The following is a 19,190-nucleotide window of genomic DNA, read 5'->3' as shown; positions in this document are numbered from 1 at the left end:
GCAAGTCTGCAAAGTGAAAACATTTTTTTTTAATCAAAGTGTTTACCTTGGTGCATGCAACCAATTGGGAGGTAGACAGGGCACACTGAGTGGCAGCTGCAATCACTCGGTTCTGCAGTATGGTGTCCTCGGCCACCTGGGCCACATTCTTGGCCTTCAGGACTAACATAGCAGCTGCATTGGCCACCGCTTTGGCCAGATTCATCAGAGTGTCCTGCAACATATTAATCAGTGTCCTTCACAGAAACAGAGCACAGCTGTGTGCGTGTGACTGAAGGGAGCAGGAAAGTAAATGTTTGCAGTTCATTTTGTTCAACTGATATAATGTGACTTGTGCATAAGTAATGTACAAGAAGCAAGACTCGACGCACAAAAGAAGAATGAGGCATACTATCAAACTATCAAACTATATTCTGTCAGTATGATTAAATAAAGGTGCACAGCTGAATTCAGGTTCAGATGTATTGCAACTTGATGGACCCTGACTTGTAATAGGCTGAAATTGGCTGATTGTCATTTCCTTATCAAAGAAAACACCATAGCTAAGCAGTAACAGTTTGATCAAACATCATCACTTAAAGTTAGTTAATTTCTCTATCACAAAGAGAAAGTCTTAATTGAACAGAAACTTGCTGGCTTAAGATTGATGAGAAATGTCATTTGTTTTTGCTTTGATTTTTTTTTTTTTCAAAGGAGACATTGAAACTGAGGAGGGTGTTGTAAGAACATAAATTTCTATGTCAAATACACAAAGCAGCAACAGGGACAGGCTAAATACTACAAGGCTTAAACACTGTGTAATCTTTCTACTTTAAAAGCACTCCATCTGATGCTTTGTTTTAAAGTGGCAGGCCAACAATAAAGCCTGAAGTAATTACATAAGAGTGTATTGACATTTTTAAAGGGGGCCAGAGAATATGGGTGTGTGTGTCTTCCTGTTTGGCCGACACAGCCATGGAAACAGTGAGTGGGAGGCGTCCAACCTGGAACTTCTCATCAGTCTCGCCCTCCCCCATGTGACGGAGCAGATCCCCACTGGCTTGTCCAATGCTTCCTGCTGCAGTCAGCACCGTCTGTCTCGGCTGCACGAGGGTGACATCAGCACATTCATTACACGCGGCTGGCCAGTTCCCACAGAAAACACTCCAGTGTGAGCTAAAACAGGATCAAACATCCCTTCCTGGCAAAAAAATAACCTTCCTACTTGCATCTTCTCTGGGAAATTGTTAAAATTAGCAGATCAGCATTTTGTGTATGTGTAAATTGTGTGGGATTGCAGCTGAGCTTCTCAAAACAGCGCAGTAATCACTGGGTGCCTCACCTCGCCGGCAGCAGGCTCCACGGACCTGAGCAGATCTGACACTGCTCCTGCCAACATTCTGGCGGCACCCATGAGCTTGTGTCCGCCTCCCACTTCATCTTCCATCAGTGCTGCAAGAAGCTTCACGCCCTTGGACATTTCCGTGAGGTTGGAGGATATGGTAGTGATGGCGCAGCCGACTGCTGTGTAGTCGGTCTCTGTAGGCTCACCTGCAGCGGAGATATGACCGCCAAATCAACCAAAAATCAACCTGTGCCTTTGTTGTGCATCTTAATTTACTGCTGCAGCATTGGCTCTGTTCGCCACAGGGCAGCTCATGTGTCATTTGCTTTTACACACACATCAGTGTCATGATTAGAGCCTGTTTGAAATGGCTCAATGGAGATAAGGAACTAATAAAGCAAGTAGCTGTGAAGAAAAAAAACTTTGAATTTGATAGTGAGTGAGGGGAGCCTCCTGGCAATCTAACCCTGCCTTATGGCAAGGTTAGATTAAAACTGGAAACTGGCATTGTACCAAAGAACACGGGGCAGCTGGGAGAGATGAGCTTCAGAGCAGATGTATTAAGATGTATTCATTAGCAGAAACAGAATAGCAATAGAGGAAACTAAACCATTACCCATTCACTGATCAAAATGGACCTAAGAAATATTACAGCGCTAGGCTTTTTGAGTTTTGCTGCAGGTGTTTGTGCTCCTCCTCTGTGCAGGTGTGGCCTCCACAGAGGAGTATTTTGTGCTCTGTTAATTCAGAGCACAAAATACGTAGATCTGCCCATTTCCACCTTTGTTGTTGCCCTTGGAGTCCATTCTGCCTCCTGACGTGTGTGGCGCTCTGCTGCCAGGCCTCAACGCCTCTTCTCATGCACATTTGATTTTGTCGTTTTTGCATCTCAACATTTCCATATATACACATACCACACATGCAAGCATTTGGATTGCGCCACTGCTACTGAAATTCATATTCCATTGTAGTTAATTTTTTTTTTCTGCACCTTAAGCACAGCATGGTCTCCCATTTTTGTTATGACCCTGAGCCAGTTGTAATAAAAAACATTCATTAATTCTTATCTTGAAGAATTTGCCCAGGTAGAATGGTATAATGTGACTATTTAATAAAAAGTAAAAATAACTGAATGGAGCTCCTTTAAAGCTTAGTATTTTCCAGGGAACTCACCTGCTGTGAGATTGACCACAGAAGCTGTTCCAGCAGTGATGGCATCAACCTGAGAATGGATTTCATGTTTTGATTCATCCACTTTGTTCTGAACCCAGACCCTGGATGCCTTTTGGAGGAGGAAAATAAGAGTCTTAGATATTCATCACAGTTGGAGATTTTTGATCACTCTACTTCAAGCCCACGGCAAGCAAAGAAAATATCATGAATGTTTACAGACTGCTCTAAAATCTAATTATTCTTAAAAATGGGCATAAAGCAAGAGAAGCAAAAATAAACATCCTCTCTGAACCCCAATGTACACTTCAAAACCGAGAAATGAATATGGTGTAACTCACCAAGTCATGGCCCAGTGGAGGCAGATTATCTACTTGTCCCAGGTCGGCCTGCGCCTGCTGAACAGCCTTCATGCTGCTGTTAATGGTTCCCATTAGAGCCTGCTGGGCTAGACTCTGATAGCAGACACACAACACATACAAAGCATATTTTGTGGAATAAAATCAGGGCTTTCTGTGCATCTTCCAGTAAAGAGCTGCTGAATCATTGTCCTAAATAGTCAAATCACATCAAACCTGGAAAAATGTTTGCATCTTCCAAATGATGTTTTGTTTCTTCTGGACTTAAAGAACAAAAGATGTAAAGGCGTGTTGTCCTACTCACCAGTGGAGGCATGTGTCCTCTGTGCATCTGTCCTGTGGTGATTTGCTGCTGGGCAGAAGGCATTGTACCCACACTGTAGTTATCAGGGCCACCAATGGAGCCAGAGCGTATAATGCCAGGAAGAGCCACTGACCCATGTTCCACACGACCAACCCTATTATATTGCTGTTGCAAAATTGTGGACCTGAAAAGTACATTTAGAAAAAAAAATAGGTTATTGACATAATTTTTCAGTGTAAAGTTGATTTAAAATGTAGACACAGGCAGAAGTTAGAAGTGGAAACATAGTTAGCAATTATCCATTGTTGGTGTTTTTTTTTTTTCTAATTTAATCCAAACTGTTGTTGTCATAATGTTTGGGACTTTGATTTTGTGTTTTTGCTTTGTATTACGATTTGTCAGCCTTTGTTTTTCACATTTACATTTCATTCCTTAGTTTTATGATCCCTTGTGCTTTTGTTCTGTAACTTAGCATTTCTTGTGTTTATATTCTGGTTCCGTTCCTTTTGTATCATGCTTGCCTGAGTGAAATTGTTTATTTTCACCAGCCTGCATCTTCCATGCATTTGAGTCCTGCTCTTCACCATTTTATGATCAGTTTAGCTAAATAATCAACATCTCTCAGGGATACACTATGGACCACAACAATGTAGTTCATATAGCTAAAGAAAAAAGAAAGTAGAACATTTTTAAATAATAATGTTGTTTCCACCACCATCATCTTTCAGAATATACTTGGTTTATCCAAGTTTTTTTTGACTTATATGACTTTTTGTCATATAAGTCAAAAAGTTCTACTTGGTCTCAACCAAATAGAGTGCCTTCATCCACAAGTTTGCTGTGTCATTTTCATGGCTGGGTCTGAACTGCAACTGACTTTTTTTGAACAAAGACTTTGATTCGCCAAAAGCCAAGCGGTCTCATTTTTAAGGTGAAATGGGGCCTGAAACTGGTATACTTCACTTTCCACACAAAGGTTGTGTTATATAGAAAACAAATTTGGTGGGAGAATTTGTGGTCCCCCATGCAAACTCTGACCTGCTGCATCCATCACCCAGAATTGGCACTGCTAGAAGATTTTGCAATAGGGAGAGTCGGGAAGGAAAACCAAACTATTCAGGCGTTATGTATTGCTGCATTCTGCCGCTATATCCTGCAGGGGATAAAGGCTTCCCTCTCAGCGGCTGGCTCCTTTCCCCTTTCCAAGCTCCTTGAGTGCAAAGGAGATGGGCTACTGCTCAAATAAAAGCACAAATTTTATTTGTCATGCCACTGCTGTGAATACTAAATATGACATTTTTCCAATGCTCCTCTTCACTCACATATATTTCACCCATGTGAAATTGTTTTCTTTCTCTTTTAACTGACCTGTCAACCATGTCAGTTGTTTATTTTTTTCTTTCTTACAATGCTGTTTGCTCACTGTTTTCTAACAAACCCTCACAGGACTGTTGACTTGTAAAGACAATTAGCTGCACTACATTGTATTAACGGGAATCAAAATAAAATGGGTTGTAAACAAATACACCACCATATGGATCTTTTTTCTTTCCACTTCACAATAATAAAATATTTCATGTTTGTTCATCACATAAAATCCCAATAAAATGCATTAAATATTGTAGCTGTGTGAAATGTGGAAAATGTAAAGGGAAATAAATACTTAAGCAGTCAATGGAGTTCAATCAAATGAATATGCTAATGTTTTTGATAATAATATTCCAGAGACTGATTTAGACCAGAAAACATATAAAATGATAATTAGTGCACAATAATGGTCACGCACCAACAATCATTCTCACAATGAGCAGGCCTCAACAGAGAGAGTACTGCAGAAAAACAGGTTTTCATGTCCAACTCAGCAGATGCTCCCAACTCCATTGGTTAATTACAGCTTGTTTCGAAATGCATCAATTATGTTTTTGCAATGGAAACCTCAACATGAGTCAGCTGGCGCATGCACATGGGGAAATATGACAGCATATTTGATCAGAGAGTAGTTTCAGCAGGAGCCATGTGAATTTCCACTGATAACACATTTTTCAATCTCCACTTCTCATTCACACTCCAGTTCTGTAGGAGACCATATAGCCAAATGTAGAGATAAATTGTCTCACTATTCCAGTGAAGCTTTTCCTTGCCTCCTGTCTACACCATCCTTGTGCGTTTGACCCCGAAATCAATCTTACTAAACATGGATGTCTTCATTGTTTATGCTTCTATGCCTCCCAACAGGAGGAGAGGACTGCAGGGAGATGAGACTTTTCACAATGTAGATAAGACCAAGATGTATATTCATCCATTACTCATAAAAATGTGGCACCATTTAGCAACTTTTTTTAAACCAGCTACAGAAAATGATTTCACAGAGATGTGAATATTTGTCATTTAACGTTCACGCTTGGAAAAAAGCACATCCTAAATAAGTAATGTTTTACTCAACAATCCATTTATATGTAGCATCCTAATTTTCTCCTCAGGTAGAAGAGACAGAATGATGAAAGAAAAGGTGAGTAGAAAAAAAGTACACACTCAATTTTTTTCTATTCTACCTTTTCCAAAGTGTGTGAGAGTTCTGCAAGTAAAATGAGAAGAGATAGAGCCTAAATACAGAATAAAACATGCTTTTATTTCAGTGGCTCAACTACAGTTAGGATCCTACTCTTGGTTATGCAAAACACCAAGATGAGATGATTTTTATAAATCTATGCTATTAATTTATTAAGACTATTTATCTACTTTAACAATTTGTGGCTGGGGTTAGTGCAAGTGGATCATATGCTAAAAGTGGGAATGACTGGTCTAATAAACTAGCAGTAATAACATCATTTATGTTTTATTTCTTAACTTACCATTGATGCAGCTTATTTTGTCCATCACGTAATACTTAAACGGTCTTAATCTGACAGACTTCCTACTAATAAACAGAAAGAACACATTTCATAGAACTATCTTGAAATCCATAGGGCTGTGATTGTGTTTAATTCTGACTTATCTCTCTTTTTACAAATATAAATACACAGGTAATTAAGCAGTAAAACACAAATCCATCAAGAATCACCACAATACAGCATGTTTGCACAAAAGAATGGTCAGCATCTACAGCGATTAGTACAACCAGTACTTACTTCTTTGGGGAAACAGATTCCTCCAGCATTGTGGATTCCTCATCTCCCTCAAGGCCAAATCGGTCCTTACTCTGCTTCTGCATTGGGAAGACAGAAGAGCAACAACATTGTTGATTGTTCAAAGAGATTCCTTGAATTCACAGTAATGTTGCAGTGATTTAAATAATGCTTCCTTTTTTGTGCTCTTACCTTTTTAAGAATGATGTCGATGTATCCTGCAATAAGCTGGGATATCTGTTCGCCTTCTGTCGTCTGGACAGAATAGTAACTTTCCTGATATTCTCCAAAATCCTTTTTAAAACAAGAAAAACAGTGTTATTATGCTCCTGTGTACTGTCATCTGTCTTAATACAAAATAATTTAGCTTCAACTGGAGGAAGGAAGTGTGTAAATGTGTTCAGATTAAAAAAATGCATCACTGAGGGTTAAGGTCTGAATAAATTTGGCAGTACTTTCATCATTTCCGACTCTCAAGGAAAAAGACTGGCTTCTGTAGAGCATCCTATGTCTCCAAAGAGTTGATTTTATGTGATATGTAGTGAATCTGAGAAGTTCTTACTTCAAAGCATGCAGTAGAAACACAAGAGTTAGTATTTTTATTTTAAATGAATGCTGGCAAACATACCTTAGGAGTTCTCTTTTTGTTGTTTTTTAAATGTGCATTTTATATTAATCTTTCAATGAACTAAGCCCATCCAGATGCTAAAAGTGGGAATGACTGGTCTAAGCGAAAGAAAACAACTATAAGGTTTAAAATAAAACCGGTTTTTAGATATATAATACATCTAAATTCTGCTCATTATCTCCCTTTAGCTTATTGTTAACTCCAAGATAATAGCTGTCTAGCATTGTTGAAGTATTACATTTTAGTATATCTTGTAGAATATAATGCAATACCACTGTGCGTTTAAATGTATGTATAAAACAGAGAAAACGAGAAATTGAGAAGTAAATTTCAAATGGGAGTGGTAATATGGAGTTCACATCAGACAATTGTTCAATTATTTTAACAAATTTAGATGACCTTATAAATGTGTGTAAAAATAGATTAGGTATCGAACACATGAAGTTTATTCAATACCAAAAATTTGTTACTGACACCTTCAGCTGGGATTTTGGGTATGCGCTGCTTAAGTGGGATTTTGGCCAACTCCTCAACACAAACTATTTTCAAAGATTCTGGAATCCTCTACTATGGAGTCTGAACTTCAAATCTGTCTGTACACTTTCAATTGCATTCGAGCTAGCAGCATATTTTATTTCTCTGAAACCTTTATAGAGTTTCCATGGATTGTTGTTTGAGATCAAAGTTCTGCTGAAAAATCGACCCTTGTTTAATTTTTTTCAGATTCCAATAAAGAATTTTTTGAAACCTTACTACATTTTGTCTTTAATTACATTCAGTCTGTCTTTACTATGTCTGAAAAAAACTGCTCTCCTGATTATGAGGTTCTCATCTCCACACTGCACTGTTGGCATTGTATTTTGTGACTCGTGCTGTTCTATTCGCTCTCCAAAAATGGTGTCGCAATGACATCTGAAGAGTTAAAAGTTACTTCATTTAAATAGAATATATTCTCCCAGTCACTGAGTGACTGGGAGAATGTTATTCAAACACAGTTTAACATGTTTTTCCTTTGGCAGTGGAGTATTGTGCAATGAGTGGGCAAAGAGACCACTGCCATTGAAAGGAACAGTTACTGTTTACATGTAAAAAACTGTACTTTCTCATGCTGTTAGTTCTTGGAAAAGGTTCTTGATTATTTTTCTTGGAGCATTCAGAGGTTTAAAGGATATTGTTTAAGACTGTATCCCTTTGCATGAGAGTTTTTGTGTTTTAGAGTCTGCATCATTCCCCTGTAGTCATTCCATCATTATCTGTCATCTGATTGACTTTCTCTAACTGAACACTACATTTAGAGCAGGACAGAGAACTCACCCCACCCTGATGTCATCAAGTTGTGATAATGAAAGAGTGTTGAACATGATAATAGTGTTTCAAACAAGTATACCACTGACTTCTGGGAGATGCCTAAATCAACATTACCAATGTGCACTAAGATAGGGAAGTTCATATTTAGCTTAACAGGATAAATGTTCTAAGCTGGCAAAATGAGAACATTTATTTTTAAACTGCATTATTTTGACATTTATTGACTTGCTTCTAAATAACCATGTCAACATAATAGTTTCATAGTCATAAACATTGGATTTGGACATAGCTTAGCAACCGCAGGATCATCATCTGCAGTGCATAAAGTTATTGTAGCTCAATCACACCATTACCAAGACTTTTTCAACATTCTTGGTTTGACTGATGTATGTCTGCAAAAAGGTCAGAATTATAAGTGTTTTTAATGGTACAATCACTGTACCATTACAGTGATTGTAATGCTTCTTGAGCAATACTTTGGTGATGAGAAACCTTTTCAAAGGACTAAAGCAGCTGATATAATTAGCACTGCACTTATTCCCTGTATCATTTCACTTTCTTTCACAAAATTCCCAATCAAATTTGCCTGATTGTGTTTGTTCACCTAGATTACATGGGTTGTTACAGACATGTAATGTAAATTCCACACCAACAGGCCATTTTAAGTATATCTACAGAGAAAAGCATTGGTGTTTCTTTTTATTTCCCCCACTGTTTAAGATTAGGAGCAGTCTGAAAATAGTGCTGAGGACTTGCACAGTCAGTCCCACTGTACCAATGTAAAACTCTTCGGGGAGGCTGCCCATCTTTTGACTGTTGTCAGGGGCCATTCCTGTACCACATCCTTCGTCTTCTCATCCACTCGCATCACTGACTCTTTGGTTATCCCCAGCAGTCTTGGGACCAGCTTATTTTTACCCTTCATCTTTTCCTGTCAAAAGGAAAACATAAGTCAAAAGAAAAAAGAGAAAAAAAAAACCCAACAACTCATAGCTAGACACCTACACAGATGATTCATGCAAGGTAAAAATGCAAAAATACTGGTGCCATTCAGCTGCTGCTACTGTAATACTGATCTTGGGTCTGTGGCTCTAAGCTTCAAATGGTTGAAGTGGGGGAGGGAAACTGCAAAGTGACCCGAACTGCTCTGGCTTGTTTAACTGCTGCTTTATTGAACAGGGTCTCCAAAGGTTTAAGTCACTGTCAGCACAGCAGCATGGAGCCTCAACCAGCTCTACTGCCCACTAAAAATCTATCACAGCTCACTTCAAACACTGAGCATAAACCTAACTGCCCTTCAGAGGTGCAGAAGATGAAAAAATTAGCATTGTGGTGGAGATGCCAAAGGTCATATTTATTTATATATGTGCTATATATGTATATAGAAAGAGGAAAACTTTTGTTTCACTTTATCACAGGGTCAGAACTTTAGACAATAGCACAAACACAGAACACGTCTTATTTGGAGGACCCTTAAACTCAAGGGCAGATAACATTATGCCAGTGTCCTTTCCATATTTATGCAAGCGTTGATTGTTTCAGGTTCTATTATTTAAACATCATCATTTTCAAGGCTTCATTCAAACAGTTCCCTTCTAATTTAAAGTGTAAAGATGATTTATTGTGTCATTTAGATTAACATGCCTGAGCAAGTAAATGCAATTAAGGCATTACAGCATACACACCAGCACACATGACTGCAGCAAACCTACAGTTAGCACACACAACCGAATGAATGCAATTACTTTCGGGAACTGTAATTTTTTTCCCTCTTTGTGTTTGTGTGTTTACAGCAATACAAAGCTTTTGCCTCCAAAAAACTGCAGTGATTAAAGACTCACAGATGAGAAATGGCAGGTTCCAGAAAAACACTCCAACAATGCCAGGGCTGCGCTTTTTCTTTTGCAAACATCAACAGCTGAGTGCAGCGAGAGTAAATTATTTAGCAGTCTTGAAATCTCCATCACTTCCTCTTCCCTTTGAACACAGGCAGTGCTTGTGCATACACGTTTCCATCACAGCATACAGAAAAATTACTTGAACCCAGCCGTACGCTTAACCATCAAGCCAAAAGTGTAATTTATTATCCATCAGAACTACGCTCCTTCTGGTTTTGCCGCCTTTATTTCACAAATAAGTGACAAAAACACTCGCTTGCTTGCAAACCTTATCCTGTTCTTTTGCTGTGTTTCCATTCCACTTCTGTACTAGCAGAACAGAACAGCTATTATCACAAATAGAAGGCCTGTAAGCCTTCTATTTGTGGCGATAATAGGACTGTATGTGCTACCAGCTTGCCTCCATACCTGTTTAAGCACACAGGCTATCACAGTGAGTATCTAATGCTTCATAATCACAGCGGACAGTTGCTGCAACAGTGACATTACATGCCTACGTTTAACTGGCACTGGTCAATTACAATAACATGAAAACTCTGGTGTTATCTACTGTATATATTTGGTCTGGATTAAACTGAATCTAATTCAAAGTAAACACCTGAGACACAAACAGAATGCATGACAAAAACCCATTGCCAAAAACAAAACAAAACAATCAAACAAACAAAAAAAAAAAAAAACTGTGGAAAAAAGAAAACCCCAAAATACCTTGTAAAACTATTCAACCTAATGTGTGGTTGAGCACCACAAAGCAGTGCATAGTTGTGAAGTGGAAGGAATCAAATGTTCTTTTTTCCTTTTTGTCCTCCTTACATAATATATCAAATATAATAAATATATTTTGCGGTATATTTTTGCATCTCTAGAGATTGAACACTTTGCCCGTAGTTTGTAAAAGAGCTTCAGCTTAGTCATTTTGAATTGACACATGCCTGTGAACATCAACTTTTAGTTCTTGCCACAAATTTAGGCTGGACTTTGATCGGACAATTGCAACACATAATTGTGCCTTTGTTTACAGGATTGCCCTGTGTTTACCTCCTTCTGTCTCCTTTTTACCTATGACTAGATTCCCTTTCCTTCCTTCGGAAAATCCAAAGGTCAAAAAGCTACATTAGCTAAATCCAACCAGCAAATAGGAAATCTTATGGACAGTAACTTTTTTTTGTCATTCTTCTTCAAGAGGCAAAATGTGGAAGCGCTTGATTAGTAATTAGATGTTTCCTCTCGAGTTATAAATTTCTCTTTCTTGGTCTTCACAGGAAATCTCAACAGAGAAAAATCTAATAATATTTCTGATTTTAACATGAAAAAATGTGGCAATTGAGAAGTTGTAGAATACTTTTCCAAGACATTTTCAGCATCTACATTAATAAATGTCATAGTAATCATAGTAATGATTAAAAACAGTAATAAATATAAATACTATATTTATATAAATATAAATACTTTGCATTTTTCAAATAACTTGAAAAATGCAAAGTGTGAGAGAAAGTAATTTTTTTATATACATTTAAAACTTTCATGGATTGGTTCCACAATATTTTATCTGTTACCTTGACGAGGAAGAAGGACACTCCATATGTTGGCAGAGACCTGGCAAGCTTCACATATTTCACTTTCCCCTCGATTTCTGACATTTCTCCACAATTTTTATGTTCCTGGAAGAAAACAGCAATTACAACATTCCAAAACATGTTAACAGCTTTTAAATGCTGTGGTCTACTTTTTATGTGAGTAGTTTTTTGATTGAAAAAAATAGCTGGAATTTCTGAGGAGTTATGAAGACAATATATTTCAGAAATGCAACACTTATGATACTCAACACATACTTGGAATATTTTCTTCTCAGACCCTCGTTGCTTGATGTACTCTTTAGGCAGAAACTCTTTCAGGCTGGAAAGACAAATTTAATTTTTGCATAGTTACTCACTTAGCATGCAGCGAGTTCCTTCTCTATTAACATACCTCCAAATATGAGGTCATTCTTTGTATCTATGTTTCAGAAAACAGTTGTAAGAGCTGACATCAGCCCTGAGCTTTCCACTGCAGGAAATTCCTGCGGTAAGAGTGTGTACTGAAGGAGACGATAACTACCATAGGGCTCTGAGCGGAACATAACAAAAAAAACAAAACAAAAACAAAAAACACTAACATTGTTTTCTTTCTTTTTCTTTTCCTGAATGGTGGCTTGAACTAATCTTTTTAATGAGAAAATCTTACTCCAGGAATCCAGGCTTGTGTTTGTGCTCCACGTGGGGTCCAAACTGGATCTGAGCCTGGATCCCTGCAAACTCACAGGCTTTATCAAAGGAAACAGGGTGGGATCCATTCAATATATCATCCCTGGCCTGGAGGAGACAAAAGGACAGAGAGCAGAGAAGGACTAGATGAGACACACGTCTCATAAAAAAAAAAAAATACTAAAAAAAGCATCAGAACCATCCTAAATTCATTCAACAGAGCTCTCAAAGAAGCACCTCTATGAGTGATTTAGAGGCAACCTGGTCTGAAAATTATGTAATTGTGAGATTCTCCACCTGTATCTATCACTTTCCACAGCTAGGGCAAAGAGAGAATTAGTTAACGAAGCAGTCAAGAGGCCCTTGGCTGCTTCTTTAGACTTAGACTTGTACTTTATTGAGAAGTTGTGGAGAACACTAGCTCCAAGAGGGATGCTGAACAGAAAATGCACACCACACTTTGCTGATTTTTTAAATCTGTGACATATGTTTCAAGTGATGCATCATATTCCATCCACTTCACAATTATGCAATACTTCGTGTTGGTGTACCATGTAAAATCAGACCACAACCTGTGGAAAATTGTATTTGCACTTACATTATGATGAGAAATGTACAGGGTGTTTAAATTGTCTTTCTGTAGAACAGTCGGATCCCGATTAATTTCCAAAGAAAATTAATGAATTAAGAAATTTTCTTCCTGGCTAGCGAAGGAAGCATGTCTCAAAGCCACATTCTTTACAATATCTTCTAAATTTGATGGGGAGAGAAAAGCCTTTGTTGATATGTTTCAAATGCTTTCCCTGTGCGTTGGTTTCTCCAGGGGGCAGTTGGCTCTCCTTCACTCTCCCTTTCTTGTTCACTGCTGCAAATTTAATGGCCTCAAGAGCTGAGAGGCCATGCTGACAGTAAGAGAGACTCTACCCATGCTTTTAGCATTGGCATATCAGTGCACAGCGTGGATTCAGCTCATTCTTACGTCCTGTTACATCAATAAAAGCCTAAGCAGCAGCTTACTGCTGTAATGAGGACAACAATGTCCTCTCCTCACAATCATGTCCTTCGCCAAGTGCAATTCACTGCGGAGCACATAAGCTCTTAGCAAACATAAGATGTGCTAAAATTAGTCCTCACACATGCCTTTCACACTGATATGCACTGATCACTAGAAGGGGTTACACAAATTAAGATGCTTGGAATAACAGGAGACACTCATTTTGCAGCAAGTATGACTTGCAGACACAGAGTACAGACAAAGTGCTTTGAAAATTATTTAGCAAATAAAACAAAACAAAACAAAAAAAAAAACAATTGGGAAAATATGTGAAGAGAAAAAAACCCCAAAGCATCCTGTATAAGCTTCTAAAATGTATTCATACATCTCAAATTTTTGCTTTTTTTTTTTACTTATTTTGTATTTGTACTTCCCCACATTTTTATGTATTCTAAAAATATTTTATGTTATGATATTAAGTTAAATGAAAGCATATAAACAGTTTTTATTTTCATAACTACAAATGATAAATTTACTGCCATTGACTATGACATCACTAAATTAGTAATGAACACCACAAATTTGGGGCTGGTTGTTGCTAGGTTAAACTCCCATTTGGACAAAGACCCTAAACATGCAGCTACAGGCGTAGTATTCTATATTTATGTCAGAACAAAGCTCCTGTGTTAGACTGGCCAAGTCTAAATTCAGATATAAAACCAGTTGAGAATCTGTAGGAATGAAGAAAAAAACAAAACCTATTTTGACAAATCCTTTCTATCCAATCAGGCTGAGATTAACCTATTTTTTTCAAAAGTAACAGGCAAAAATTGTCAGTCTCTAGATGTGCAAAGCTGGTGGAGGTACACCCCACAGCATTCACAGATGAAACTGCAATAAAAAGGGCTACATTTTGACTCAGGGGAGCTGAATGCAAATACACATCACACATTTCAGATTTTTATTTTTAACATAAGTTTAAACTATCATTTAAACTTATGTGATATGTGTTCATTTAGTATGCTGATTAAGAGCTAAAAAAATAAACTTGTCTTGATTAGTTATTGAGGTTGGAGGAGTGAAAATAGCCGCAGAGCAGGCTCAGTAGATGTAGGTTGTGTTGTACAGCAGGTGATAAAAATACTTGCTGAGATGTGTCAGAACGTATATAGTCACAATGAATACCTGTGCAAATATTAATGCAAACAGCTGAAAGCTGCAACCAATGTTTATTGCACTCAAAAGAATTTTGAGGCTTTAAAATTAGCCAATCTGAATACGAAGGATTGCTATGATAAGGCAAGGCAGTAAGGACAGACTCTTAGAGCATTTTCACCAAGTTACAGGATTAAGAGTGAAGTGAAGTATAGACATCAAGATCCGTGACACACACAGTCTGCCAGCATTGAGGTCAATAAGCACACCACGACCAAGCAGAGCAAATACTGAAATACTTTGACAAAAATAAATGATGGCAAAGAGAAGAATATGTCAAATGAATCACATGACGGTTGATGGCTTTATTAGTAATATGTTCACCCCATTGTCTTCTCTTGCTTTGCCAAAATAGTCAGTTTTCAAAAAATCAGATATGCTTAGAAAATGGTAAAAATTTGTTGAATAATTGAACTTTGTTAGATTACAGATCTGTGGATGATATTGTTACATTGAAGACTGTTCTGCTAAAAAATAAAAATGAGAAAACAGGAACATTTATCTATCTTGATTTCTGGACAGTTCAATTCATTATAATGCAGATCATTTCAATTTTATTTATATTCCACTGAATCACGATACACATCATCCCGGGACACTTTCAATGAGGTTGAGACCTCTTTGGTCAAAATTCAGTTCAAATTAATCAAGTTATTGCTAAACCAACTCAGTCACATTCAGACTGAACTGCATACATCCCTCCACATGTATTTTAGAATTAAAGCCAGCTGGTCATATCATATTTGGTAAGGAAACCCAATCAATTGGTTTAGATGTCAGTTTACTGGAAAACATTGAGTACAAAGGTTTTCTCTGATCTTGAAATTTAAAAAATGATGGGAGTCTACAAGAAGCAAAATATTGATTTAAGTCGGATTTAAAACTATGAAACTGCAAGATTATGATCAAGTAGATATTTGAATATCAGAAGAGGAGCTTCAAATTGTGAGTGAAACATTTAACATCATAAAGACTTGCAAAAGTGACTGTTCCAGAGTGTGCCCCCTACATATTTCCAAAACACATTTTACTTCTCCAGAGACTTCTCCGTCCAACATGGTGAAATAATGTTAAAAACATTTTTTATAAAAAAAAAAAAAATAAATACTTGTGCTGCTTTAACACCTCTTATCTTTGAAAGCAAGAAGATTGGTGGAATAATAAATGTATGCAATTAGTGTCTAATGCTTCTCGAGATCTGTAGTTGACGTTATCCCTGCAGGCTTCTCTGTCACACCTTTAAAGAATACATGCCACAGCATTATTTACTGGCTGCAGATTTGCTTTCATTACAATTTTCAGAACTCAACGTATTCCAGTAATGTAGAGCTATGCAGTCTCAGCCCCCTAGTGAATAGATGGCATGACTTCATCTGTGTTGCTAAATATGATATTGCATAAGCACAACGAAATGTGCATATGAGCCAACAGTATTCTGCTAATATTCAAAAGCAATGGAATATTTTTGAGATGATGTAAACATATGGAGGAAAAGGTTTAATTGATACCTCTTTTACAGAAGATGGATTTTAATTTTATCTGTAACACTTTGCTGACTATTTTAGCTTGTCTCTATAAGTAATTTTAATGTTTCTCAGAATTGTTGTTTTGTACCAAAACCTGAATACAGAAACTCTCTCAAAACTGTTTCAACTGTTAGGTCAATTGCATCATAAATATTGACAAATGTTTGGCTTCTTGGCAAAAATAACACAAAGAGTGTTTTGAGGAGTCAATATCATTTTTTGAACTATGAAAGATTGTAGCAATTGTCAGATGGTGGTGGCATCATCATACTATGGCTAGAAACTGGGTTCATGTCAGACGAATGCTGATAAAAGTTATTGAAAACCCAGACAGAATTCTGCCAGAACCTTATTGATGGCTGTAAAATATGTATTGCTGAAGTGTAACTTGAGAAGAGACCTTTAACCAAATAGTAATTAGTTACATATTTATATTAACCTTGTATTTTAACCTTGTACGTACCAGAAAGAAATAGGTTGTGTCAGTGTCAAGTAGGTAAACAGATGAAACACAGCCCCAATGACCGTAATCTTCTCAAATCAAAAAGTACTTATATTAAATATTATGAAGAGAGGGAAGAGCATCAAAAACTTATAAAAACAGCTCATGTTGTTTTTGCTCCTTTCAGACAAAAACATCCAGCATCAATTCTCACACCACCTACTCCAACATGAGTCATATTGACCAACTGACCAATCCACAAGTGTCTAATATGTAATTTTTATATGACTTTAAGAAGATAAGAGGAAGGATGAGAAAGGAACAGTCACTTCAGGTACTCATTTGTCACTTACTGTTTGCCATGCAACATGCTGGACATGGATGAATCTGATCAACTTTCTCAGAGGAATACATGGACGTTACAGTTAATGAAGCTAAACAAGCTAACCATATTAACTGGCGATCTAATTTAATAGGTCAACACTGTAATCATTTCTATTTGCTTAAGAAAAATAGAGAAATTATTTTGGCATAAAGCCTTGAAAAAATGCCTTGAACAAAGTTTTTAGATCGGCTTTTTAAATTTGGCAGCCTACTGACAAGTCAAAGATTCATGTAAACCAGAGATCAGACAATCAAAACTCTGAATGAATTTCTAAGACATTGGAATTCTGAAAAAGAAATAATAAATAAAAAAATGTAAAAGTCAGTAAACACATTCAAATACTCAAATTTTTTTAAAAAAGAGTTTCTCTCCTCTGGTTCTATTTGGCTCTTTTAACACAGTGACAAATTAGTACTACAGCCATGTGAATAGTCTCTATGATCTGTGCAACAATCCAACTGTGTGTGAGAGACAGAACAACGGAAAGATAGATGGGAAAGAGCATGGGAGGGCAGGGGGTGGAGCTGTTGTTGTGAAAGGAAATATGAGTATGCTGCGAGGAGACCATGATGCGCACATAGTGCCGTAATGTGTGCCAGCATGAAAGGGTGGGGATGTGTGGAAGTGTGTCAGAATAAGTGCGAAACAGAGAGGGAGTGGAGATAGGCAAACTGGAAAGGATGGAAACAGCAAGTAAGAGAAGCAGAAAGGGAAAACAAGGACTGAATTGAAGATTATATAGTACACATTGTGTTAGGAAAATTATTATCTTAGATCATTTACTTTTATTTGAATGGTTATGTTTTCATATTATTCTCTGTGTTGTTTTCTTTCCCTTTCTTTTATTGTATATTCTCAACTGTCTTTTAGAGTGTTCTCTTAAAGGTTGGAAATGTCTCACACATTTCTGTGTTAACGAGCCACAATAATCTTTGTCTATATCCTGAGAGTGGTCATCATTGTGTCCCGACAATGGGACATCAATGGAAGACTTCCAGAACATCCTGTAGGATAGTGTATTGGTCAATTGTTTGCATGTCTGAGTGAGAAAGCCAACCTCTTTGTGTATTCACATAATAATAAAAGGCAGTTGGGGACTGAGAACCTACGGAGTTGACCTCAGACAGCATTTGGCAGCGGTTCTCACCGTGTCGAGCTCTTCTCCCCTTTTCTGCAGAAAAGTAATTTGTGTCTTCGGTTGATTCTTGCAGGTTGGGGAACAAAATAAACCCAAAATTGTACAGTTAGAAAAAAGCTAAGGCATCCTATGAGAGTGGGTATGTATGGCCTAACATATTTGGACAAATGCATATCCAATATAAATTTAACCAATACCGAATTAGAATAGTTGTTGTATTTGGAACTCAAACTTTTAGTTCTCTTCACTGTTAGAACAAAAACTCTGGAACTGTTATCAACCTCCAGACAAAAAGATTCTAGATAGAGAATATAAAGAAGTTTCAAAATAATTTGAAATCTGTCAGTTTACTCGGCAGAAAATAGTATACAATGAGGAAATTTAAAACAAATTCACACATGTCCAGGTCGGAATGTCCAAGAAAATCTCCTTAGAAAGTATTCCACAAGATACTAAAAGAAGTTGGCCCAGCTCATCATCACAGAATTCATCATGAATTCTATCATGTGTAAGAGGGAACTTGAGGAAAATGTGAAACTGTACGCAAAATATTTAAAGCAAAAACAACAGAACTGGCTCCTGTGACATGACAATTACCCTAAACATACCAGTAAATTCACAAGAACTGGCTGGGAATTAAGAAATTGGAGTCAAAGCTCATCTCTTCATCTCATTGAGATGCTGTGTGGTGAGTTCAAACCCGCTGGCAAGCAAGAAAACTCTCAAAGTATCTCACAGCAGATGGAGAAGTGTGAGAAAACTTTTCTTCAGACTGATTAGTGTGGCTGAAAGATGGCTAAATAATGTATTTTCACAAAACGGCACCGGATCGGTTATTAGGGAGTAACTTTTCACAAAGTTAGAATATGCACTTGTTTAAAATTTTACAAATTAAGCTTGTGTGAACAGCACATTTGGATTCACAATAGGAGATTCTACTTGCTCCTCTACTAGAACCATCCAATGGCCACACCAGGTCCAAACTAAGAAATGCTCTTCCAGCAGTAAAAGAAAAGGTCTGGTCGTCAGAAAGTTCTGTCCTGGTAGGGTCAAGTGAATCAGCTATATCTGTTGACATAGAGGTCAGCAATGTCTAAGTATTTCTTTCAGAAATGTTTTGTATGAGGAAGT

General features: G+C 37.3%; 1 protein-coding gene across 3 annotated transcripts in view; it reads right to left on the bottom strand.

The window, feature by feature from the left end:
* tln2b (talin 2b) overlaps positions 1-19,190 on the bottom strand; it is a 96,778-nt gene that overhangs the window by 38,688 nt on the left and 38,900 nt on the right. For all 3 annotated transcript variants that reach the window (XM_055028468.1, XM_055028475.1, XM_055028484.1), the window contains exons 7-18: positions 12,340-12,467; positions 11,949-12,012; positions 11,673-11,777; positions 8,994-9,149; positions 6,475-6,576; positions 6,286-6,362; positions 3,158-3,341; positions 2,836-2,949; positions 2,498-2,606; positions 1,322-1,530; positions 984-1,082; positions 47-214 (exon numbers count right to left, since the gene is read on the bottom strand). In XM_055028468.1, coding sequence (XP_054884443.1) covers positions 47-214; positions 984-1,082; positions 1,322-1,530; positions 2,498-2,606; positions 2,836-2,949; positions 3,158-3,341; positions 6,286-6,362; positions 6,475-6,576; positions 8,994-9,149; positions 11,673-11,777; positions 11,949-12,012; positions 12,340-12,467 — 1,515 coding nt within the window. The remainder of the gene's footprint in view (positions 1-46; positions 215-983; positions 1,083-1,321; positions 1,531-2,497; positions 2,607-2,835; positions 2,950-3,157; positions 3,342-6,285; positions 6,363-6,474; positions 6,577-8,993; positions 9,150-11,672; positions 11,778-11,948; positions 12,013-12,339; positions 12,468-19,190) is intronic.

Source organism: Poeciliopsis prolifica, unplaced genomic scaffold (assembly GCF_027474105.1).
Source record: "Poeciliopsis prolifica strain line A6 unplaced genomic scaffold, Auburn_PproV2 SCAFFOLD001, whole genome shotgun sequence".
In the NCBI taxonomy this organism is placed as follows: domain Eukaryota; kingdom Metazoa; phylum Chordata; class Actinopteri; order Cyprinodontiformes; family Poeciliidae; genus Poeciliopsis; species Poeciliopsis prolifica.
Note: the sequence above shows the minus strand (reverse complement) of the source record. Positions and strands in the feature narration are given on the sequence as shown.